At 39.9% G+C, this 26,202-nt stretch overlaps 1 protein-coding gene across 4 annotated transcripts in view; it reads left to right on the forward strand.

Moving 5' to 3' along the window:
* The window catches only part of LRP6 (LDL receptor related protein 6), a 124,146-nt gene that overhangs the window by 87,526 nt on the left and 10,418 nt on the right, over positions 1–26,202 (forward strand). For all 4 annotated transcript variants that reach the window (XM_082043678.1, XM_082043679.1, XM_082043680.1 and 1 more), the window contains 11 exons: positions 3,434–3,650; positions 5,003–5,292; positions 6,975–7,201; positions 8,599–8,783; positions 10,515–10,841; positions 14,313–14,515; positions 16,393–16,604; positions 16,796–16,986; positions 21,388–21,597; positions 22,935–23,060; positions 24,377–24,613. In XM_082043678.1, the coding sequence (XP_081899804.1) occupies positions 3,434–3,650; positions 5,003–5,292; positions 6,975–7,201; positions 8,599–8,783; positions 10,515–10,841; positions 14,313–14,515; positions 16,393–16,604; positions 16,796–16,986; positions 21,388–21,597; positions 22,935–23,060; positions 24,377–24,613 (2,425 nt within the window). The remainder of the gene's footprint in view (positions 1–3,433; positions 3,651–5,002; positions 5,293–6,974; positions 7,202–8,598; positions 8,784–10,514; positions 10,842–14,312; positions 14,516–16,392; positions 16,605–16,795; positions 16,987–21,387; positions 21,598–22,934; positions 23,061–24,376; positions 24,614–26,202) is intronic.

Consider the following 26,202-nt stretch of genomic DNA (forward strand, 5'->3'; position numbering starts at 1 on the left):
ACAGTTATTACTGGTATTCAAGAGGGAATTAAACTGAGGGTATCTGACAGCAAGAAAGACTCTTAGGATGCCTCACTGTGCAGTCCAGTCTGTAACTTTAAAATAGAAGTAATGCTTCAAAATTATTTTATTGTTCCTGCTGACCGTTAAGTACAGCATCTTAAAATATGAACACATTTTCAGCTTTAATTCATTTATTTTGAATAAGCTGTATTTTCATGAGGTTTGCATTCATTATTGTTCTAGGATACACAAAGCCCTTATCCTACAGGCAGGATATCTGGTATTTTTTCTGAGGCTATTTAGTTTTTGTACTTAGTTCTATTTTTTTTTTTTCATGGAACTGCTTGCTCTTTCAGTAAAGGTGGTGTTTGTGGTTGTACCACATCTGTTTCCTGTTGTAGTTTCTATATTCTCATTGTGGTTTGTAGTATTCCAAACGGCCTCAGAATGTGAAACCCACACCGCACTGTGGTTAAAGCAGCATGAAGTGCCGGAGGAGCTGCCTCAGAGCGGCAGGAGGTGGGTTTCTCAGATGGGGGATTCCATGGGGACAGGCTTCACTGTGATGAGCTGATCCATCTGGGGCTGGAGAAGAGGAATGAACACATAAAGCAGTCTCACCTGGGACTTGGTTGTCACATGAATTTCAACATGTGAAAAGATGATGCTGAAATCCTTTGAAATTCGTTGATCAGTGATTGTTTCTTTTTCCTTCTGTTTATTATACATATCATTCCTATATCCCTTGCCACCTTCTGCCTTACACCAGACTGTTTGATTCTGTAGCCTATTGATGAAATTCTATTCAAATCTCCTAAAATGCAGCCAAAGTGACTGCAGACCACGTGGTGCCATGGAACTATTCATATGGTGGTAATGGGCAGGTGTTTATATTAAGTAATATAGCACAGATAGGCTCAGGTAAGATTGCATGGGGGTAGGGTGGCAAGTACATGTAAGTGCTTTCAGATAGGCACCTGTTTTGTCTAGGTGTCATAAAGCTGTCTTTCAACATAACCTGTATGTAGCAAAACAAAAATTAATTAAAACCAGATACTTAAGGATTAAGGTCTCCTTTCTCTTTTCCTGACTTTCTTTCAGTATGGGGAAGCTTACTTGAACAGCTCCTTTTTTGAAGTTTGCCAGAGAAAGTTCATCTCACACCATACACCTTCCAACTAATTCTCTTTGCCAGTAGTTAAGCACCCCCATAAATATAAAAGTTTTTTCCTTTTATAAGTACATGCCAAAAAGCGTAGTATCTAAAAATACTGCTTTGTGATAGGGGTGTCTTAGTGGTTATTACTATGTGGTTTCAGTCAATTCACTTCGCAACATACATGCATTCTGTATAATCTCTTTGGTCTGCTTAGCAAGCGCTAATTGCTGTATATTAATTAGTTGCAAGAAATGGCTCATCTCTGTAGTTTAAGGGGAAGGGGGAAACAAGTCATCACAGAAATTCAAGATGATTGTGTCATGGTTAGAAAAGGGGTGGTAGGCAAAAGGGAATGACCAGTTTTGCTTCATGGCGGTGATGGTTTCTTGAAGGGATGGTAAGGTTAAGGACCATAACTCACAGTTTGTCTTGCAGATACTAAATCTGTTTCCCTGGTTCTAAAGTTAACCATTAGTCTGTTGTTTGCAACCTCATTTATCAAAAGAGAGTGTAGGAGGCATGCTGCTAGGAATTGAGAGAGCCAGCAGATGCTGAAATTTTCTGAAGTAGAATAAATGGAATAGCAGGGCTTGTTTTCAAAAGGAAGTCCAGAAATTAGGCAATTATACTGGGCTCTGAGCCCAGCTAAACAATCTGTGATAGGAAAAGCTATGTTTGGATTTGGTTACCAGTGTAAAGGACATAAGTTACAGCTTTAGGATGGTAAATGCACCATAATGCAAAGTGAAGCTTCAAGTATTGTGCTTGTCTTTCTAAAGGATTCTTAGTAAGAATGCAGAAGGAAAAAAAACTTCACCAAGTAATGCTCATCTTATTTTTGTGACGTGGGCATTAGTACATTTGTAGAAGCGTGCCGTATATGCTATTGGACTGAAGATTTTTTAGTAAGCCAATGCCACAGACTAATTATGAGCTTTTTCTAAAGAATGTGAAGCTTATTCCTATAAACCAGCAAGTATGCAGAGCCCCTTTCATTTTTCTGTGGGAAATGTGCACATAAAGATTCGATTCCCATTCTGACATGCTGAGAGTAAGTGCAGTAATGTCAGGTTTCTGACAGGGAATAGTTTTAAGGATAAATTGAATTGTCTATGGCTGTCTTAATTCCACCAAGGCAAATGAGAGAGATTTGAAAACATGATTTAGTAAGTCACCCTTTTTCCAGTCCTTAACCCTTGGGTAGTGGGAAGAATGTTTCAGGCACTATAGTATACAATCTGGAGTTTTGTGGATCACATGTTTTGGGGAAATTTTTACATGAAGGCATTTTTTCTTTTTTCTTTTTTTTCTTGTTTCTTTAGGGGGGAGGAGGGTGGGAGGGGAGGGGTAGTATACGTGCTGTAAACTTAAACTGTGAACTTGAAGCAAGAAGAAATATTTCAGAAGGAACTTTTCTGTAAAATTGTGGTACTGAATCATTTTTAAGCGTCTCTTAAAACAGGACTCTCTTCACTCCTGTCACTGGTACTTTTTATAATAATACTTGGCATTCATAAGGTGTTTGATCACTTGAACATGCGTACATATATCTAATTCTTTCAGTACCTCTTTGAGGAAGTTAGGTATTACGTCTTTTTAGTGGTAGAGAAAAATGACACAGTAAATTCAAGTATCTTGATCAAAGGCATGCAGTTATTTACAGACTATTAGTGTTCTTTCTAGTACAAAAAATACTGAACTTAATTTTGAAGAGTGTAAAACTGGTTCTGTATTCAGACTAGGGAATACAAACATTCTGTATATCTTCTTAAATGTTTACCTCCCATAATTTATGTAGGGCCTCCTCTTACTGCTATCTGTAACCTGGGTAAAGCTCACTTGAGACAGACTGTGGACTTCAAGATACTGAGCCAGGACTCCTTGACGTTGTAAGCTTGTTGTCATTCATGTAAAACACAGCGTCTCCCACTTAAAGCCATAAGGTGGAAATGAGAGAGAAAGGCAACTTCCAACAGACATGCATAATATTACTTCCTAAAGCAAGTATAAGGAATGTTGGGTCATAATTTCATGTTACTAGCTGTTTATGAGACTAGCCTTATACATAAGGGATCCTCCATGGCTTTTAGAATAAGTACCTGTTGAAATACAGTCTTTCTTTATTAGACTGCTATGTGACATTGATAGCATTTTAATGGCTAGGAGATTATTTTTAATTTAAAATCTTAAGTGTGGAACAGCTAGTTAATTAATCTCTGATAGAGTGACAGAATTATTCTGTATACATAATATGTTTGTGTGTATCCACAGGTCATGAATGCTGATGGAACTGGGAGAAGAGTTCTGGTGGAGGACAAGCTGCCTCATATCTTTGGATTCACATTGCTGGGAGACTATGTTTATTGGACAGACTGGCAAAGACGTAGCATTGAACGTGTGCATAAGCGAACAGCAGAAAGAGAGATCATCATAGATCAGCTGCCTGATCTAATGGGCCTGAAAGCTACAAATGTCCACCAGATAATTGGTGAGTGAGACTACTAATCAGGCAAGTAAAATGAAATAGAAAATTTCACCAGTGATCTTCGCAGGTATCACTTTATAACAGGTCAGGTTTTAGAAATGGGCAGAATCCGGTTTTATTGCATGGTAACTGCAGACTGAAGCTTAATGGGATGGGTCAGGTCTTTTGTGAGATGCTTCAGTTCTCTAACTTGGAAGGATATCAACTGGAAAGCACTAGGCAGCCCCCAAATGGGTAATTTTCAGCTTCTTAGGGAATTGGAGCAGCTCCTAGTTCTGAACAACCCTGGATCCAGTAAGGGGAGAAGAAGGATCCTGAAAAATTAGAGCTTCTCTTTGTAACAGCCAGCTATTAGATTAGCCCAGCTGTTTATGAAACTGCAGCTGTAGCAGCTTTTCATCTTGCAATCTGAACATGTGCTCCCGGTATGCGGAAGCTAAGAATGAGCCTGTTTTATTCTGTTCAGTGCTTTTCACATAAATAATGCAAAATCATCTTTGAAAACAATTAAAAGTACTTTCTGTCCTGTAGTATCTGGGGTGTAAAAATGTGGGATCTAGCTTTAAATTTGCTGTTGTTGGCCATCCAAACACTGTTAGCAGTGCAGCTGTGGCACCACAGAACTCGTCACGTTCCCTGAATATCCTGCTATGTGGATAGGGCTTGCAGCTTCTTTCTGCCATGTCTGGATTGTACCCCAGGGAATTAATTGAATGTAATCGAAGTATGTCTTTGCATTGCTGCTACCACGTTAACAAGATGCCAAAAGGTACGTGTGTTTTAAATGCAGCTCTCTTTGCAACTGTTTGGCTAATTGAACTTGGGACGCTGGGCCTCTCACAGTAGGTGGATTTCCAGCACGGGCAAGTATACAAGTTAGTATTGCAAAGAGCTGCTTTACTAGCATCCTGGAAAGAAGAGGCTGTTGAATGGATCTGAAAATGGATCTGCAAATTTTCCATCTCTAGGAATGCAATTGAGGTATGTAACTGAGCCGGTATACTGCAGAAGGCAGCAGAACATACACTTGCTTACTGTCCAACTCATGTCCATTTAGTGGTGCTGTTGTGAATTGGGAACATCAGCAGCTGTTGGAGTCCAGGTTCCTTTCCCTAGTGCTGCATTTGTTTCATGGGGCCAGGAAAATAAGCGCTGGCTTTCAAGCTGTGTAGAGAAACAGCTTTCTAAATGATTACAGGAAATGAACAAAAATGAATTCATTCATAGAACAAAAGGTAGAAAACTATACATATTTCTTAAAGACTCCTAGTGCTGCTGATGCATGTGAGGACTGGCTTAATCTTCCACCTAAAGTCAGTTTACAGTGATTGCTTTTGCTTTCGTTGCATGCTTAGGTACAAACCCTTGCGCAGAGGATAACGGCGGCTGCAGCCACCTTTGTCTGTACAGACCCCAAGGCCTTCGCTGCGCTTGCCCCATAGGCTTAGAGCTTATCAATGACATGAAGACCTGCATCGTCCCAGAAGCTTTCCTGCTGTTTTCTCGGAGAGCAGATATCAGGCGAATCTCTTTGGAAACAAACAACAACAACGTTGCTATTCCACTCACTGGGGTCAAGGAAGCTTCTGCTCTGGATTTTGATGTGACAGACAATCGAATTTACTGGACTGACATTTCATTGAAGGTAGAGATTTATTCTATATTGGCTATTAAGTTGTTATGAGGTTTTTTAGATACTTAAGAATGGATTGACAAATGTGATTTGCAAGATTCAAAGGACAGGTAAAAGAGTTTGTTCTAACTATGAATGGCATACATTTTTGTTATACTGGCAGCATTGTCTCCTATAAATCCCTTAAATCTCATGTATCCTTTCTGTGGAAATGTCTAAGCTTGCAAAAGTAAAGTTTTTTGGGAGAAAGCTGAGAAGAATGGCATATGGCAGGAGGTTTTGGGGATCACAGATGTTTTGCCAGATCTGTTTAATGACGGGAAGCTTTGTCAGGAAGTTGAAGTGGGTCTTACCTATTTATTAACGCATATACTTACCGCACGTGAGACATATTATGAATCACAGTCTTTGTAAAACAGGTCTAAGGTCTAGACTGACAAATCGGAAAAGGCTGAAGGTAGGTGTTTAAATATGCTGGTTAATGGAGTGACAGAAATCTGTGTGTTGTCTGCCTGTTATCTCTCTTATCAGTGCGTCTAGTTATTCCCTTTGTTTTTAATAGGTTATAGACATAGCCAAATTTGTGAGCGCCAAAAATTAGTTTTTTAATAAAATGAAGTTTTGTGCAATTGGGTTGAGACCTGTGCCAACAATAACTCATGGGGCTTTGCAACTGAAGAATCATAAAAATTAAAAACACAGACTTTGAGTTTGAGAGAGGTGACTTGGCTGAACTCTTTAGGTACGGTATTAATTTGATCTGTGTTTTAAATAAAATAAAGCAATGATCTGATCAATTTTTAAGAGCAATACAGATGAACACTGAGATACAAGCCTCCCTCCTGTGTTCGGTCACAAACTGACATAATTGGCAGGTAGCATCCAAACTGGGAAGTAAATAAAAAAATCATTTGTGGTGTTAACTTCTGATGGGTTACAAGTGTGGGGAGTGTGTGCAGAGAGGAATATTAAGGACACAGGAAGCCCATTTCTGTCAAAAAGAATTTTGTACTATCCTAAATGTTTTTCCTTTGCTTTCAGGCTTATACGTAAGTGGACATAGTAAATCAGGGAATGCCTAAACTCTGACGTGTCATTAAAATATAATTCTGGCTCAGTCTGCTATCACAGGCTGATCCATGATGGCAGGAGTTTAAAACAAGTCTTTTGAATAAAAGACCAAGGAGAAATTATGTTTCGTAAAATTAAATTAAACAATCAGTATTGAAGCACTTGCTCTATTGAGCTAATCGGTCATTAGATTGTTTTATTCTATTTGCTGTTCTGTCCTGAACTTTTTCATTAGGCTGCTTTAAATATTGTTCTGTGCTATAACATCGATGCTTTTGTATAATCCTGGGAGAGCCAAAATATTTCCCCCTCGAAGCTGGCACTGAGTTATTAAGGTCACTTTGGCATGTAGACTGCTTAATTGAACCAGACTAGTTATCCCATTTATTTCCCCAGTGAAACGCTATTGTAATTGACACAGAATACATTCACAGAGTACAGTAAATCATTACTTCTGAATAGCAGCATTGTTCGCCTTGCAAATAAGTAGCATATTGTAAGATCCTCTTTCCCTATGAGATGCCTAAAATCTGAAAGTGTTTAAAATGCAACAAAGAAAACAACCAGCCTAATGACAGACTGGTAAAATTTCAATTTGCCTGTGTATCTTGGTATCCCTGCAGACCATCAGCAGAGCGTTTATGAATGGCAGCGCACTGGAACACGTTGTGGAGTTTGGCTTGGATTACCCAGAAGGCATGGCTGTGGATTGGCTGGGCAAGAACTTGTATTGGGCTGACACTGGAACAAATCGTATAGAAGTGGCAAAGCTGGATGGGCAGCATCGCCAAGTGCTGGTGTGGAAAGATCTCGACAGTCCCCGGGCACTGGCCTTGGACCCTGCCGAGGGGTAACTTGCTGGTTTAATTTTATGTTTATGAACGGTGAAAAACAACATTGTAATATTTCCTCTAGGGCATGTTGGTTAGGCACTGCCTGTAAATCCTGAGAGAACTGAGCTGGGGAATACAACCTGGTAATTTAGAGTATGAGGGCTGGAGGAATACGCTCTTAATGTCCTGAATAATCATTAAGAATACTACAGAAAAAAAAATGAGAGCAGCTCATTAAAAAGGGATTTATATTTAGTTTTTTAATTAACCACAGAATCAAAGAAGTTTTAGGTTTATGGAATTCATTAATTAGAAAAGGACTATAGCATTGAAAAGAAAATATTTGTCCTTTCAAAAATGAGGATCTTTTTTATCACAAGTTAGGGCCCAATAAAGGTATTAAACGATTTCACTTGAGAGTGGGGGAGTGAAGCTTATTTTCTTGAGATTAGAGGAAGGTGCTTGTTTCTTCAGATGAGGGAGGTTTTTTAGTTAGTATGGACAAGGGAAACAAGGACAGGGAAAGAGTGGAAACAGTTATACCCACCTCTGTCCAAAATGAAAGATGTCCTAAGAAGAAACTTCTCAGTTGGATTCAAATGTAAAAGCAAAAGTACAGGGAGGGAGGAAGGAATGGGGCAAGACAAAGCAAAACTAATAGTTCTTCTACCATGAAATGCTCACTTGGCATTAACTAATAAATGCAAAACGTTTTTGAGGTTATACCAGCATGGTCTTTTTCTTACTTTGCACATGAGGGAACTTCATTTTCAAGTGTTATGTACAGTACCTAAAGAAAACATAAACACATACAAGCCTGTGCTACTGCCAAATGAGGCATAAACTGGCATGAGAGTATGTAATAGTTTATACTTTTGCTCCAGTGGAAATGCCATACAGTTTTGTGTTATTCTACCCTCGGCTGAAATGTAACAGACTGTTACATGGCTGACTGACTTATTTGTGTGGAGATGTGCAGTGGCACCTACTAACAACAGCGCCCTGTACATCTGCCTTTTTTTATGCCTTCGTTTGATGGACAGTTGAATAGCAACAGAAGCTAAACACCATGGAAAATATCTTGCTAAATAACCAGGTATAAATGAAGCTGCCCAACTGCCAACTTCTTGCCTCTTAACTGACATGCATGGATTAGTTAAAATTGAAGTTCTTTCTTACGGAATTTGCTGGTGAAAATCCAGCTCCAAGTGGAAAAAATAGTGTTGGAAGCATTTTGGGGAAACCTGACTCACTTCCTTGCTTGTATTTTGAAAAAAACAACTTAAGGGGCTAAATAAATGCTCAAATGTACAGCTCTTGTTTTTCTCTTGTTCTCTTTAAGGAGTTTTGTTTCTCCCCTTCAGTTCTCTTTTGGATAAGTGTGATTATTTTTTTCTTTTGTCCTTTTAATCAGGTTTATGTACTGGACTGAGTGGGGTGGTAAGCCAAAGATTGATAGAGCTGCTATGGATGGCACTGAGAGGACGACTCTGGTACCGAATGTGGGACGTGCTAATGGCCTAACTATTGATTACGCTAAAAGACGACTGTACTGGACTGACCTTGATACCAACCTGATAGAATCCTCCAACATGCTAGGTGAGCTCCAGAGCCCTGGGCAGTGGTGTGGGAGTGCTGCTGCTTTTTCACAGTTGCCTGTGGCAAATTATTGCTTAAATAGTGCAAAGATACGCATCTTAAGACAAAAATAGATTTTTCCAAACTCACATGCCTTTAACATTTCCTTCTATAATTGATGTTTATGCAACACAGTATTTAGCGAGGCCTTGATTTTCTTGTAGGTGATATAGTTGCTCACGAAGTTAAAATTATACAAGCTGAACATGTTTTCAGTTATATGTAGGACAAAGCTGTCAACTCTCAGTGTTCCAGAGAGTCTTGTTTTGCTGCTCTAAAGAGCACTGGCAAATACATAACAAACACTTCATCATCCGTAGAAGGGTAGAGAGAAAGCCAAGATAACAACAGCTTATTGGACATTTTTCTCAATGTAATTTAGTAGAATTTGGTTTTTAATCTATGTTGATATCCTCAGGGTTCAGGCATTTTTTTTTTCCAGTATCCTGCACACTAAGGAGCTTTTCTTGGCTAGTACTAGTCACCAGGGGAACTCTCTCTCACATGGAGTCTGTTTTATAAACTGGTCATTACTGCTAAATAGAGGTGGAATATCTTATTCTTTCACTGTCCCAGGGTAGTGTACTGAGGACCTGAGTCCTCTCAGACTTGCACAGTATCTTTTTTTAACTTCTCGGCACCCACAGGAGTGAACTGCCTTGTTAGGTGTCAAATTATTCAGATTAGTGTTATCACTAGCCAGTATTTAAGGCTAAAGGACTTCTTCTGCTTTAAGCAGTTCATTTGCAATAGTGGAACAAAGCTAGAAAAAGATCAAAACAGAAAAATGCATTATAGAAATCATGTGTAATATAAAAGCTTTCATTCAGCTTTTCATGTGTTTTGGTGTGCTGTTGAGGCTGGCTCAGTGTTCCCCTGTGTACCATGGAACTGGACACAGCATTAGAATTTCATCTTCCCTGTGGCTGTTAACAGCAGAGTGCAGGGCTGAGCATCCTTGTCTTCTCTGTGCATCCTGGTTTTCTCTGTACAAAGGAGTGAATTCTCGTTTCATTATCTCCCATTCATTTTCTGTGACTAGACAGCAGGATGTCCCGTGGTAAAGAAGTGGTTGAAGTTACTTCCCTTTCTGTGCCCTGCTCCTTAAGGTCTATTAACATTTCCACAATGTAGACATTTAACTGTTTCCTATCTTGAGTTTCTGACTGCTCCCTCCTGTTGTGGCGTTGCAGAGTCAGGTTAATTTAACGTTGTGCATTTGATTTTTCTCATAATACAATGTAGAATTTTATGAAGCTCATAACAGTTCTCTCTCTAAGCAGCAGGCAGAGACCCAAATGTCCTGTGGGAGATGCTGAACTGGGAATAGTGTCAGGATCCTGCATGTCCTTCCAAGGGAACTTGTTTGTTTCAGGGAGGAGGGAAAGGACTGAGTCTTTCTGAGGACCCTGTTCATTTTCAAAACTGAGACTTTTTTCTTTAGTAAAATCCATATTCCGTGAAACGCAAGCAGGATTAGCAGATTTCTGTGACAGGTTCTCAGGCTTCGGGATGGTCTTTTAAATATTGTACATTACTTGATAATTTACTTTTGTAATAGTGAACTAGTAGCTTTGAAGTAATTACTTGTTAACTTTTCTGTGCAGGGGGCATGTCCAACAGCATTGAACAGTATATCGTTTGTCCCTGTGTAATTGTGTTTTTTTCTCTCCCTTCCTTTTTGTGAAACAGGCCTTGACCGTGAGATTATAGCTGATGACTTGCCTCACCCATTTGGCTTGACTCAGTATCAGGATTACATTTACTGGACTGATTGGAGCCGGCGTAGCATTGAACGAGCCAACAAGACCAGCGGCCAGAACCGAACCATCATCCAAGGGCATTTGGATTATGTGATGGACATCTTGGTCTTCCATTCCTCCAGGCAGGCCGGCTGGAACGAGTGCGCCTCCAGCAATGGTCACTGCTCCCACCTGTGCTTAGCTGTCCCTGTTGGTGGCTTTGTCTGCGGCTGCCCAGCTCACTATTCCTTGAACTCTGACAACAGGACTTGTAGCGGTAAGCCCTAATGAGTGAAAATAAAACAGAGAATCAGGTGTGTTTAGGAACAGTTGCAAGCATTGTACTTGGAGGAAAGAAGAGTCTCATTTTTACATAAGATGGTGAAGCTTGTTTGCCGATATGCCACGTGAAACTAGTTTCTATTTTTAATACCAAATGTGTATTTGAAAAACTTGTGGTTCCTTAGTCTCCCTTCGTAGGAAGAATGGTATATTGAAATATAATTTTCTAATACTAAAATCCTACTGACTTTTTCAGAGAAGACAGGATACCAAAAGCAAAAAAAATCTTGCAACAGACTGATATCATGGTAAAATAAGAAGAGCAGCTCTAGTGAATATTTTTAGTGACTCAACTAAATCTGTGTGAGCAGGAAGGCTCAAAATGCTTTTGTTTTTGTATCTGTCTGTCAAGCACTCCTCAGGTGCTTGCTTGCGTATTTATTTCTAAATTTGCCTGACGTAAAGGATATGGGATAGTTTGGTCTATGTTCTGGACTTCGCGTAGCCTGTAGGTGAGTTGGGCTGTAATTCTGTAGTAGTTCTGTTTGCTGACTGATGAGATGCTGAGATGGGCCACTCTCGTACCCCCAAAAGTGTTTCTTCCTTGGTGAGAAGAGCCTTGGCTCCATGGTCAGCCCAGCACTTCACATTTCTGATCTCAGGGCAGCCAAGCCCCATTTTTCTTTATTGTTGTGCAGAATACAAACCGCAAGGCCCCTTGGGCTGTGTGTAATTAGTTTTTAACCAAATAATTTATCCATCTCTCAATAACTGGCTGCCAGTGAAGCTCTCATAACTTTGGCAACCACACTGGATGGCTGATTTCCACTGCTGTCATTCAGATTAGTCAGTGGGTGAAGAGATTCATGGTACAGAGAGACAGATTGTATCTTGTCTGCATTATGCATGAGTAGAAACATCCAACTGTTGTTTTAAAGCCAAAAGCAGGGCAGCTTGTTCCACGAATGCCACCTCATGGCATTTTTTGAAAATCATGCTGTTCAGAAAACTGCTTTTTCTGGCTCCCATGTGTCCTGTACTCCTCCCTTCATTTTTTTTTTTTTTTTTTATTACAAGAGGTGCTTGCATGGCAACTAGTTTTTTGTACTCTAACACTCTCACACCTTCCTGTGAGTTAGAAGCATGGTTGGCACCTCTCTGGTGATGACTGTGATTTTGTAGGTGGAGGAATTTGACTTCCAGCAGAGAATTAAGTCATGTTTTCTTGTCAAAGTGCTCTTGGTAGCAACAGAAGGAGAAAAATACAGGACACATGTTGTGAGCAAATAGAACCATTTACCCACAGTACATTTCAGGGCTGTTCATAGGGTATTAGGAGTTTCCTTTCTGCCATGTTCAAACCTGGAAACTTTCCAACTTCTCATTTGTAGGTAATTGGAGACTTAGGCTTCTCTGTGTATAATCTGATATTTTTCTCTTGGCCACTGTAATTGGAGCATGAACTGTTTTAACTTTCTCTTGCCTGTTTTACTTGCTTATGTACTCCTGAGCACTATTATTAGTCCAAGCCCTGTCTAGAGGCCAGATCCTCCCTTCTGGATCATGTGGCCCAGATGTGCATAGATTCTTTTAATTACAGGAAGGACACACTGCTCTGAGATCTGGTATCTCATCAGACCTACAATGTGTCATGAAGTCTGAAGGCAGTGTTAGACAGGGGACTCCATTTGCCTGCCAAAAATATAGTTAAAATATGTGACTCTTGGGTAGGAGAATGATGAAAACTGAGAAGAGCTTTCTGAAATTGATATTGTTTCAGAACTGTGGAGACTCAAGAGGGGAAATTCTGCTGTTGCTTTTTATAATGAGCTATCAATTCAAAGTTGGAAGCCAGGCAATCTTAGACACTAAGAGGGTGTCTTTGGGGAAAAGTGGAAAGAATTTTAGGTGCTTATGGTATGTTTTCCTGTGCTGTTTTATCTTAAGCTTTTTTCCCCTTTCCATTACTCTCTTAACTGCTTGGTAAGGATTCTGATGTTTTCTGAATCTATTATTTTGTTGTACACATTCATATGAACTTTTTTTTTGGTGCTTTCTTTTACAGTTTAGAGCTAAGTAGAAAGCAGCTGAAATTATTGGAGAAATGCTTGGAGGGGAGATACAGGTTTTCCAGAAAGCAAACATACCTTGCAATTAGGCGTGATTATTATAGGATGTTAGGATTGAGTGTTAGTTACCAAGGAAACTCCCCCCACCTTTTTTTTTTTCCAGCAGCCAGAGTAAATGTTCAAAGCATATGCCTAAAATAAGAAAGGAAGGTGATGATGTGCTCTGGAAGACTTTTGCTGCCTCCCCTTTCCAAGGTGCTGCTTTACCAGTTTTACAGGCTGGATTGAATGAGGGCAGTGTCCCACTGCTAATCCCTCCAGACTTGTGCTGTAGAGAATTGATAGTACAAACTTCAGGGAGGCTACAATCTGCATTCCTGGCTGCTGGTTCTTGTGCCGTCTTGCACAATAGTGGCCCCAGGTAGACCATTATTGAAAAGAACACTGTGAAAAGGGAAAATGCTTTAACTACCTCATCTGATTTCTGACCCAGTTATGTAATAGAGATTATTTCTTTTTAACGACGTATTAAATGCCTTGTGCACTTCCTGTAAGGTACAGCCAGTAAACTACAGCCAAACAGGGTGGGGAAGTCTTATTTTCTAACGTTTTATGGTATTTATAAGAAAAAAATAATTTGTCCAGGAAACTTTTGCTGGGCATCTGGAAAGCTGGAGCAGAGCATCAGATTTTTTCTTTTTTTCTAATTGCAGTTTAGCGTTCCCAGATGTACACCTAGAAATAATAAAGATACATAAATTTGCAAAGAGTGAGCAGATTTTTCTTCTGAAATGCAGCCTTCCATACACCTCAGAGATTTTCCTTTGAATTAGTTGTTCCATTCCAGTTAAGGCAGGAACAGCATTTGTGGGAACAGGACTGAGACACTCTAATGGCAATTTCTCTTCCCTGGGACCTCTAAATAAGGAACCAGTGCTGACTTTTACTCAGCTTCCTCTGCAACTAGAGGTGTACTTAGCAAAATGTTCAACTTCAGAATAATGGAGCTGCATTTCCCTGGGACCCCTGTAGAAAGAAAATGGACAGTTCCTTGAGAGGCATGGCTGACCGTTCTTCTTTGACTTGCTATTTGACAGAAGTCTTCACATTCATTAGTCCTGTGACTTAGAAAACTATCTTTGCCTGTCACATCCACATTCAGACATTTATAGTAAAAAGAGGTCATTTGAAAGGCTTTCCAAACTGATAAGAGGTTCGGGGTTTTATGTTTTGCCCTTTTTCTTTTTTTTTTTTTAGACGAAGGAAGAGGGAGAAGGGAGTGAAATAATAGATACTCTCTAATTTTACGTAGTAGTTGTTATTGAACAGAAAAATACCCAACGTTATTACTATGTGTAACTCTTTCACCCTTTTTTTTTTTTTTTTAACCCATCAAGCTCCTACAACCTTTCTGTTGTTCAGTCAGAAGAATGCAATTAATCGCATGGTGATAGATGAGCAGCAGAGCCCAGATATCATACTCCCTATCCATAGTCTAAGGAATGTTCGAGCCATCGATTACGACCCCCTGGATAAGCAGCTCTACTGGATTGATTCTCGTCAGAACATCATCCGCAAGGCACAGGAAGACGGCAGCCAGGTATCCTGTGGGTGACGGAATTACTGAAAGATGAGGGAGGGATGCCCTGCACCCAGCAATGAATGATTGAGTGAATTATTTAGATACATGGTCTCCCTGTAGATCACTAGCTGTCACTTGGCAAAATGAGTGGCATCTCGAGTTTCTGGAGTCCTCAGCTGGTAATCTGGGACACACAGCAAGAAATAAAACATAAAAGACTTAGGCCAACGATACTGTTGTTCACAGTGCATTGTTTGCTCAACACTGACTTTCAGCTGGGGGCTGTTGGAAACCCAATGTGAGAGAAGTGAAACATGGAAGGGAAGGTTCTTGGGAGAAACAGAGTGTGTGAGAAAGAAGGAAGAGCTGCAGATGAGCATGGTGCAGGGGCACTGACTCTTGAAATGAAGAGAGTGGGTTTTTTTGAGCACATGGCTGTGTATGAAGCCTCCCAGGTTCTGGTGTTGGGTAGGAATCAAAGAGCTGTTGTCAACTACGGAGGCACTGAGTGAGAAGGTTGAAACTAGTGACCTGTAAGAGATATAGCAGGTTTGGGAAAATGTATTTAACTGGGGAATATAGAAAAAGTACAGTAGGGTAGAAGGCAAAAGGTGATACAGGTTTAGTGAGTTTAATTGTGAGTAATGACTGATTTTTCATTTTCACATTTTAAAATAGATTTTTATTATCTTCCTGATTTTTTGAATGAGGGAAGAGCGAGAGACTAAGATGAACAACACAGAGGTGCTATATTGAGTTTAATTTGTAAGAGAGTGTGGTTTCTGGTAGTGGGTGTGGTGGTAGCTGGATCCTGCTGAAATGCCCTTCAGTCTTAACTCTTAATTTAGCACTGGTTTTAATTTTGGAATACCTATCTAAATAGTTTAACACCCAAAACTAGTCAAAAGGCACCAGGTTCTTGCCAGCTTCAGCAGAATAAACAAGTGCAAGACTTGTAGGCACACCCTTTCATAGAGGTGACAAGAAAGTTTAGGCAAATTTTCTGGTGAAGTTTAATTTGGGGGTGAAAGGGTGGAGGCTGCTTACCTCACAAGCATGGAGTTTTCTGAAAAGATTATGTAAGGCCATGTTTTGTGATTTATCTTCTTTAGATTTTTTTTTTTTTTTTTTAAGTTCATGAAAGATGTCAGTTAGGGTCAACTTTCACTATAGGGAGGCTATACAGTTTCTTTCTAAAAAAAATCATAAATAAAAAAAAGAAGAAAAGCATGTGAACTCCAGCGGTCTGGATCAGTAGAAGGCAAGAAATTTGAAGCAGAAGTGTGTTAACTGGAAATACTCTAAACTCACTGTATTACACTAGCTGATATCCTTTCTGTCTGTTGGCATAGTTGCCTTCCCTTTTATTATTCATCCTTATGTCCGCCAAATGTGATGGCAGCACTGGTGAAGGAGAATGAGGCAAGAATTTCAAGTGCTGTCTGGCCTCACTTTGCCTGCGTTTTTATCTGTTCAGCTGCAGCTTTGGAAGTCAGTGGTGATGTGTTTCTGTTGTGAACTGCTAAATGTGCTGGGTTTGGGTCTATCCAAACTGAACTTATTGTTGTCAAAAAAGCAGAGGAAATGTGGAAGCTGACCCTGAATCTTCAACATAGGGACAATTTGGATTTACTGGTCAAACTTATGAAGTCATACAAGTTACAACCAACTTACATGATTGCCATTACAACAAACCATTGGGACTAAGTGTCTATATCAGATTAAAGGTGTTGGTGGGGCAACTGAACCTGGGTGTCTCCTTACTTTATGATAATATTTTGGCTGTCTCTTTTAGCTGAGCAGTAGTTTGATGTGGTGCGTCCATAGCAAATAAAACTGCTCACGTTGGATCAGATTAAATGCTCCTCTGTGGGTTGTTTTTCTTTCCTTTGTAGAGCCTCACTGTCGTGACAAGTCCAGTTCCCAATCAGAACCTAGATATGCAGCCTTATGACCTGAGCATTGACATCTACAGCCGCTATATCTACTGGACCTGTGAAGCTACTAATGTGATCAATGTGACCCGCCTGGATGGGAGACCCATGGGAGTGGTGCTCAAAGGAGATCAAGATAGGCCCAGGGCCATTGTGGTGAATCCAGAGAAAGGGTATGTAGCTGAAAGAGCAATATATGGAAATTCAGGCTGAAGGTCTTGAGAATCAAATGGTTTTCTTGCTGCTGGTTGGTTTCTGTTTGTCAGAATAAAAACAATCTTTGACTTTGTTAAGATGTCTTGGTCATACAGCAAAAATGTGGAAAACTCAAATAATTTTTTTTGTCTGATCATTCCTATTCCAGATACATGTATTTCACCAACCTACAGGAAAGGTCTCCTAAAATTGAGAGAGCGGCATTGGATGGAACTGAACGAGAGGTCCTTTTTTTCAGTGGTTTGAGCAAGCCCATAGCCTTAGCTATTGACAGCCAGCTAGGCAAGTTGTTCTGGGCTGATTCAGACCTGCGAAGAATTGAAAGCAGTGACCTTTCAGGTAGAGTAGCACTTTAATTCAGTGATTCATTTGTGTGGTGTGGGTGTGGGGGAATGCAGAGAAAGGTATCTTCTTTTCCTTCCTACTATAAACAGTCTGTACTGTGATTCTAATCGCTCCCTAAATTCCCAGCCAGGGAATGTGCATGATTCATGCTGCGTGCCTTTACAGTCTCATGCCTTTATCTACGATTTGCACTATTAATTGTTACACATGCTATTTACTTCAGTTTCTCACTGCAAGACCTTCGTGTGGTTTCCCAAAGTCAGTTCACAAATAAATTACAGCACTTTTGGAAAGGGGAGTGGGAGGGTTGTTTTTAAAGGCATTGCATTTGGTGCAGTTGTCTGTCAATCAAGAGGAAAGTTTCCTGTTATGGGAAAAAAATGTTTCCTGCAGAGTTAAAGCAGTGGGTGTGCAGGTCACTTATGTACCTGTCATTTAGGGTGTAATGATGTGAGAAGGATAGAGAAGATCTAACATCTCCCTGTTCTCAAAAGGGAAAAAATCTCCCTCTTCCAGCTATGGAATTCTCTTTGCCTGCTCCCTAAGCTTGGTTTGCTGCTTGTCTGACCTCCTCTTTGTATTGATTCAGCTGACTTAACCACATAAGCAAAACAATAACTTAACAACAATATACAGAAAAACGGAAATAGAGAACAGTGTTCTGTTGGTTTGGAAAGCTGAATTGGTTCAGCAAGAGTCCAGCAAGCAACCAGAACTGGAGCAAGAGAAGAGGCAAAATCACACAGTGAGATTGAGTGACACTGAGGTGTATCTTATTTACCAGCCAGATCCAGCAAGCTGCTGGATCAGCTCAGCTGTACCATGTGGCTTTGGTACTAATTTGTTGTGACAGGAGCTGGGCTGGATGTTGCTGATGGGAGTGCCAGGATGTTCTGAGCACACACATACCCAACTCTGCTAGATGATGTGGTACATCCCCCCCTCGCTCTGCTATTAGTGTAGGGCAGAGGTAGAATTTCTCCTTCCTCTGCAGTTAGTCCATCCCCAGTTTGAATAGTGTGTGTCCTTGTACTTCAGCTGAGTGTTACTCTACTGTCAGTAGCATAAGTACACGTGTAAGGAAATAAGGACGCACTTTGCAGTCTGTGAGCAAGTCTGAAAATGAGAGTATAATATTCTGCGGTAATGTCTCTCACTGATGACATGAAATCTGCATTCAAAGGAGCAGCATGTAATCCCACTGAACCAGTGTGATCTTCAGACTTTTATTAAGCTGCTAGAATAAGCTTTTGTTTTGGAAAACATTTTAGTTTTACTACATGATTGGAATTGAGGCTCAGCAAGATAGTAATTTTTTTCAGTGATTAACATAGTGTGTCACTGAAAGATTCAGGGTCACTAACGAACCACGATATCCCAGCTCTTTACTATTTTAAAACATAGGACATATGCTGAGTTGAGTTAGTGAGTTTTTTTAAAAGAAAGTGGTATGGTGTATCATGGTATGTTCTTGGTTATCCCAGATCTAAGGTCTACATGAGTAAAATAATGGGCAGCAGCAGAATATATGTGCTTTGTTTCTCTCTATATGTCTGTTAACTGCCAGAAATTAGGACACCAGAGGATGAGATGGATCTAAATTCTAATCAAGTCTGGTTTTAATAATTTTGCATTTTTTTTAAAGATGTGGCTGTTGGATCACCAATCTTGTGTAGTAAAAGCTCACTATATTTGCAAAGAACATGTAAAAAAATAATTGCAAAACCTCTCTTGCTTTTTGGCATTTACACTGCAAAATAGATTGCTATAATCACCACAATAAATTGCTAACTGCTGCGATGCATTCCTGTGCTTAGGAATGCTGATTAATAGGCTCTTTTGACCAGCAGAGTAATTTTTCTGCGTGTTAACTTCTTAAAAACATGCACAGTCTCTTGCTCTGACTCTGTACATGCCAGTAACCGTAAAAAGTAGGAGAGCTAGAATGCCTTTTATGTGCTGCAGTCTTTTTCTTCCTCCCTGTGCTTCAGGCATGCAGTTGGGACTCGGTTGTGTTGCCCAAATGGGAGATCCTATTGAAGCCAACCAGATTCTTCACATGATTAAGGGGTTGTTTATGAAAAGATGACTGGAATTAGCTCCCCACCATGGAAACTATTTGGAAATTAGTTCTTCTATTCCAGAATAATTAGTGTGATTTGGAAACGTCTAATGATTCTGGAATTAAGTAATTTTGATTTGGAAACAGAAAAAGCTACGGGTGTGTCCTGATTTTTGTATTTATTTGGTTGGTTTAAAGTCTTTTTGTAAAAGATATTGCTGGAAAGAGAATGGTGATGCCAGGAGACAAAGCTCCTCTTAATCACTTTTCCCTTTCATCTGACATTCCCAATAAAGGGGGCTAGCACCCTGATGAGCCACCTTCAGATTTTATTGTTGGTTTATGGAAGGAGGGCTTTCAGTGTCTCTGTTTAGTCAGAAATAGTCAGTTACACTTGGTCACAAATATTAAAAAGAAAGATTAAGATATTAAGGGAGTGAAAATTCTAAGCTTCAGAGCTTTAGGAGCATACTGCAAAAATGCCATGCTGATTGACATGGGCATGGCAGAACAGGGCATGTACAGACTCTGTCTGGGTAGGTCAAGGTCTTAGTTTTAACTATATTCCTTATTGTTATCTTTGCATTTTCCTCTGTTCCCAGCTTAGCTTTTCTTCTTCTTGAGATGCAGGTTGCTGTTTCTTACCTTTATACAGTGACTCATGTTCATGGGGTTAACAGACGGTTGAAGTTATTTCATTTGACTTACGTCACTCAGTCTATTAATTTCTACATCAGTCTGGGTATAGTTTTCTTCAGAATCCATCAGCGTATTTTCTTAATCAGATCATTGCTGGTGTTGTTCCAAAGTGGTGGGAGAGAGCCTGGTCTAACTGTGGATTAATATTTGAATTTCCATGTTCTGCTTTAGATGTTACCACTTGCTAAATGTTTGTAAGGCTACTTAACTTTTGAGCTCTGTATGCATTTAGTGAAAAGAAAAGAAATATGTTTTTCACAGCTGAAGTTGTTTATATGTCATCAGCACTGATATACTGTTGACTAAATTCTCAACAAGCCAAAAAATTATTTTTGCTGCTAATCAAAGCAGAAGAATAGAACCTGCTCAAATTCTAAAATATATGTATCTTTTCTGTGGTATGCAGTTGTACTAGTACATTTTTACAGGACAAAATATAAAAACCTATTGGAAGTTGTTTTGGGGATGAACATATGCAAAGCTGCTGTAGCAAAAGCGAAGAATAAGCATAGCGGTGAGCCCAGATATCTGAAATACCAAATTTTCAAGCTGTGGCCTAATTTTAGACTATGTAATATTGTTTCAGCATTTACAAATTGAAGCAGATTCCCTATGTTTGTGAGTAATTTTATGCTCAGACTGATAAACCTCATCAGTATTTGAGTGTTAATGACCATGTTGTGTCATGTAAAATTAAAAAAGCATGGATTAAACCTCACTTTTAAGCTCTCAGGATTTTGAATAACATACACTGTGTTTCAAAAAGACGGACCCGATTTCAAAGCAAAATCATTTCAAATTGGGTCCATCTTCTGAAGCACCCTGTATTTTCCTTCTGTGTATGAGTTACAAAGTCTTCACTGTCTTTGGACAGTCTTTAATGATACCTGTAAAACAGCTGTGGACTGTCCTCTGTTTATGTGGTGTGTTAACCATGAAGCGTGGTGGTTTCTCTTGACTGTATTTGATGCCAGGTAATCTACCATAGAAGCCAGCAAATGCTCTTGAGAGGTGTCAAGCTAAAAGCCTCTTGGCTTTTAGCTGTGATTGCTAAAGGAACTGAGGAAAGTAAGTGTTCGCTAGGAAGAAAGAAGCGTTCCAAATTTAGCGTGAAAACCTTAGTGAAGATAATGTAGTTGAAACAAAAGAGCGTGAGGAAGTCAGAAGTGTTTACCTTAATCTCATAATTCATGTGAAAAGTACTAACTAACTTGTTTTGACTTGGATTTTATCTTGTATTAGTTAACTCAAGCTACTAATCCATGTTCTTATTGTCTGTTGTATGCCAAGAGAAAGCAGGCAATCTCTCCAAAAAAGGGTAGAAGAATTAAAAAAATTACCAGTTCTCAATAAAATACTAGATAGGCTCATGACAGCTGAGCCCTCAACTCCAGATGCTTCTTCAGTACATGAAATGTATTGGAAACACAAAACCTGTATTGATGAAAGTAGAAAAACAATTGTGGTTGTGTGTCTGTAGAATGCAGTCTTGTATCAGATGATCCAGGATTGCTTGTGTTTTTACCTGGTAACATAAAAGTCATGGAAAATAATGATGTGAGTAGTGTAGAAGATGTTCATGGTAGCTCAAGTAAAATCAACTGAGATACTGAACCACTCTTTCGCTTCTGCAGGTGCTAACCGGATTGTTTTGGAAGACTCTAACATCTTGCAGCCTGTGGGACTAACTGTGTTTGAAAACTGGCTGTATTGGATTGACAGGCAACAACAGATGATTGAAAAGATTGATATGACTGGTCGAGAAGGACGTACGAAGGTCCAAGCTCGCATTGCACAGCTCAGTGACATCCATGCTGTGAAGCAGCTCAACATTCAGGAATACAGTAAGTGCAGTCCCTGCTTGCAAGTGCAAACAGTGCCTGTGGGGCTGGAGGCAAGGAGTGGCCACAGACACATGAGCCTGTTTTGCCTTGTCACTGATCAACATCAGTGCAGATCCAAGGGGCCGGAAGTTGACATCGTTTTGTGTCTGTACATCACCAGGGGGTGTTTAAGTTTGTTTCCTTCAGGCAGTTGGCAATGGGCTGGAAATCTATCACAAACCCAGCATCATGTTTTATTGCTGATGACAACTTTAGTGGTAGTCCCGTACAGGCACCTGACATTTGAGTGTTTGTAGGCAGAGTGGAAATGCCCTCTTATCCATAGTAGAGAATTTTCTGGATTACAGCTGTGACATGCTAGTGAATCGTTATTAGGTGTTTACTCCATTTAGACACACACAGTTCTCAGGGGCTCTTGCTGACAGTGTTTCAATAGACTGCCTGCCTTGAAGGCAAAGCGAACAATTTTTGTTGGCGGCAATTTGTATTGAAAGTAAACGACAGAAGAGCAACGTTGCATTGCACAAAGGAGTTGTGTATTAAATAAAAATTTATGTTGAACATGGCTTTCTGGTTTTGTGGTTTTCTGTTTACCAGGATATAGCGTTCCCCCCTACACTTGCTTGAAACGATGGGAGTTCAATGGTTAAAGCTGTGGAGCTGCCATCATCCTGGAGGAAATAGGCCGAGTTAATAGGCTGTGGTGCATGCCTTGGAGAAACATGTAGAAAAATGTCTGGGGATGTTTAATTAAAGCATCAGTGCAGACTACTACTAGTTTTGTTTGCTATTAATCTCAGTACATCTGTCAGGAGTTCCAAGAGAAGTATGTTGTCCTTATTAAACATTAAAATGAAGAGACATATTTATCTAGAGCACGTTAATTTGAGTTTCAGAGACAGCGTGGAAGCTTCAGAATTCATAAATTAGAAAAGTTTACTTTTTTTAATGGTGTTTGGTAGAGAAAATGAGGTGTGGAATCCAAGGCATCTTTTTGTATTACTAATGCTGCTATTTTTGCTGCAGAACTAATTTTACCTCACACAAGAAGCCAAATGCTTTTAGAGCTGTTTACTGTATTAGTAGACCCCATGGCATGATTCTCACAATGGTTCAGATCACAGACAATTATTGATGTGCGTGATAATTATTGATGCGTGCAAAGGGAAAATAATGCACACAACAAAATACAACTTTTTCAGAGTTGGTTTTAGTAGTGCCCTCCCCAGGGGGAAGGAAGTAATGTAGTCCTGTGAGCCCTTAGAAATCACTGAATGGTCAGAAAAGAGGTGGGGATTTCTTTTCAGAACCTGTATTTCTTATTTTTAAAATCACAGGACAACATCCTTGTTCTCAAGATAACGGTGGCTGCTCGCACATTTGCATCGTGAAGGGCGATGGCACCACGCGCTGCTCTTGCCCTGTCCACCTTGTTCTGCTGCAGGATGAACTGTCCTGCGGAGGTAAGTCCTTTCTGTGCTCTGTGTGCGCTGTCTCTCTGGTTTTGGGGGTGGCTTCTGAGCAGCAAGAATGTGACAGTGGACCAGGTGCTGTTACGGGATTTTACATGCTTCCACCCCCAGCTAAATCTGCAAGTATTGAGAAAGAGTAAGAGAAGAGTAAAAATTCACTAGTTGACTGTTGAATAAGGATTTCTGTTCACCCTTTCTACTTAAGACCACTGAATTATTTCAACTTGATTTTTTATTTGTATAATTCTTTTAAAAAGTTTTTCCTATTACTCTGTATGTTCTCCTTCTTCAAATAATGATAGATGCTCACATTCTGACATATTACACCATGTCTGTGCCATTTGATGCACTGTCCTCCTTAAACTCACCCTGTGCGTGTCTTTCTGAACTGCAATCCCAGAAGGGTGAGTTGCCTCCTCTGTGGTGCTACGACCACTGTTGCCTACGCCCTGGTGTCTCCAAGGGTGGGGTGGAACTGGGGGAGAGGAGAAGCACTTTGGTGCGTGGGACTCTTTGTGCCACCGTACTGAATGGATTTATTATGCAATCTTCTTGCCATCAAGGCGACGTGTGGTCTCACAATGGAACAAGAGCTAACATAATCCAGATATTTTCTCAGAGCAAGTTTAATACTAGGCCAGAAAGTCAGGGGGGGAGGAAAGGGGGCTTAAAAAAGAGGAAAAAAATCCACACTTACTGCATGAGATTAACAGTTACTGTAGTAAATGTTAAATAACAGCTAACAGCTGTGTTGAGATAGCACAACTTGACTAGATGGAGCAGTTTTTTGTCTTTTTAGAAGAATTTTGAACAGAGCAGTCAAGGGCACATAACTAGACATTGAGTCACAGTGCATCAATCTGCAGCACATTACATGCTTTTAACGTTTTCTGTACAATGACTGTTGAACATTAAAAAGTGAGCCATCGGTCATGTATACAGTGCTGTAAAAAAGTGTGTTGACTTTAAATGAAAACTTTTGAAGACCTCCTAAGAGAAGAGTGTAAGAAGCTGAAACGGGAAGGGAAGAAAATAATTGTGTTTTGGGTGTGCATGTTGCTCTGTTCCTCTTATTCTTTGTCTAATGAGCTTCCACCAGCTTGAGCCTGCACCAGTCACCTGGGGCTCAAGATCTGCACAAGTGACTGCAGAGGCAGTGGCAGTGGAAATTACCTTATGACGTGGCAGGTTTATCAGCCGCTTGATAAATTAAAGCAACTGAGCTCTTCTTGTCCTTACCTGTCCTGATCTGCTGTTTGTTCACCTGGAATGTTAATTTTTGGTTTTTTGCTTGTTTTTTTTTAAAGAACCACCAACGTGCTCACCTCAGCAGTTCACCTGTTTCACAGGTGAGATTGACTGCATCCCGGTGGCCTGGCGCTGTGATGGTTTCACTGAATGTGAAGACCACAGTGATGAAAAGAACTGCCCAGTGTGCTCAGACACCCAGTTCCAGTGTGAAAGTGGACAGTGCATAGAAAGTGCCCTTAGGTGCAATGGAGAAGCAAATTGCCAGGACAACTCAGATGAGAAGAACTGTGAAGGTACAGAGACTCTTTCAGAGTATGATGAAAATAAAACTGTCATGGGGACACTGCGATAGATACCAAAGTTATTGCTGAGTAGGATTTTGAAGGGTCTGAGGTTTGGCTAGTTTTTAAACTGATCTGTTGAATGGGAAATTATTTCACAACTCTGCACTTTTATTTCTCAACCTGTGAGACAGAAATAACACTGATCTCTTGCACAGTGATTTTAAGCTCCGTTTGTGAAAAGTACCATTAAAAAGATGATATATTTTTACCTTTTAAAAAATCTGGTAACTTGGAGTGAATTACAAAGTGGAGCAAATCCTAGTTTTTTGTGTACCTTGTCTCAAGTAAAGATCTCGGGATTATTATAATACCTGAACAAAATTAATTTAAGCTTTTGTGAGTGACAGACAGGTGAGATTCCTGGAGACCTACTCTTCCTATAGAGCACATCAAAAGAGAGTATTTAAGCCATGATTACAGAGGGAGGTGCTATTGCCAACATAATGAGAATTAGGGTTTTTTTAAATTTTTGAATGGACAGGTTATGCTGGTGGAATCTGAACTATCCCACCACTGTACAACGTAAAACATGAGCAAGCTCCCCATTTCCCCACTGTGCAAGTAGTGAGGAGTTGTAGGGGCAACTTGTGAGCTTGAAAGGATGCCTCTTCTCCATATCCTTGCAGTACATTTTCCTTCTTTGAAAAGACTGTCTAAGGGTCTTGAATCAAGGCTGAATTTCTTTCAAAAAAATGTGCTTCAGCTCAAACAAAAATATACAGACCAATGCAGAAATTCCTGTGTGATGAAAGATATTTTAACCAGATGAGATGCTGACATCTGAAAATACGTGGTGTAAGTTAGCGTCCCAGTTGCCATCCGGCAACTGAAGGTATCAGACCAGGGGCTGTTTATCACCTTCAAAGTGACCCTGTTATTCAGAGTATTCAAGTTGATTACAGATCAGAAGAGCCTTTAGTTTAACTTAATTCAACTGAAGTCAGAAAGAATTTCTGGATTTATAAGAAACAGGAGGCAAAAAATATGTGTAAACAACAGCAGCCAGCACCTTGCCTGCAGCACCTTTTTTCCCAAAGTGGTAGTTTATTTTTTGAGTGTACTGGCAAAGCTCCAGTTTTATCTTCTGTCTTTCATTGGAGTTTAAAAACATAATGTCAGGTGAAATATATTGTCCCATGATCAAGGAGTTTTCTGGTTTACAGGAAGTGCACAAGGGCATTGAGAAACCACATTTATTTTTCTTAAACAATTTTATCATCATGGTTTGGCAGATTTATTTTTAATAACTTAATTCTTTTCTCTTATATTACAGTAAATGCTTAGAGTTGTCTATTCTTATAGTAATTTTGCAATACCTATGTCCTGGCATAAGTGCCTGTGTTCTCAGTGAACTTCTGCTTCTGGGTTATTTTTAGTCAAGGTAACTTTATCTTGTAGCGTTCTTACTGTAAAATAGCAGGCAGTAAGGACCAGGTACACCTCTGTGCAAACCCTCAAAAGAAAACTGAATCTCTTTTACTGCATGGTTGGCATTAAGGACTTTTGTATGCCACCAGTTACCTCAAGAAATGAATCTA

Source organism: Streptopelia decaocto (assembly GCF_964273445.1).
Source record: "Streptopelia decaocto genome assembly, chromosome: 1".
In the NCBI taxonomy this organism is placed as follows: Eukaryota; Metazoa; Chordata; class Aves; order Columbiformes; family Columbidae; genus Streptopelia; species Streptopelia decaocto.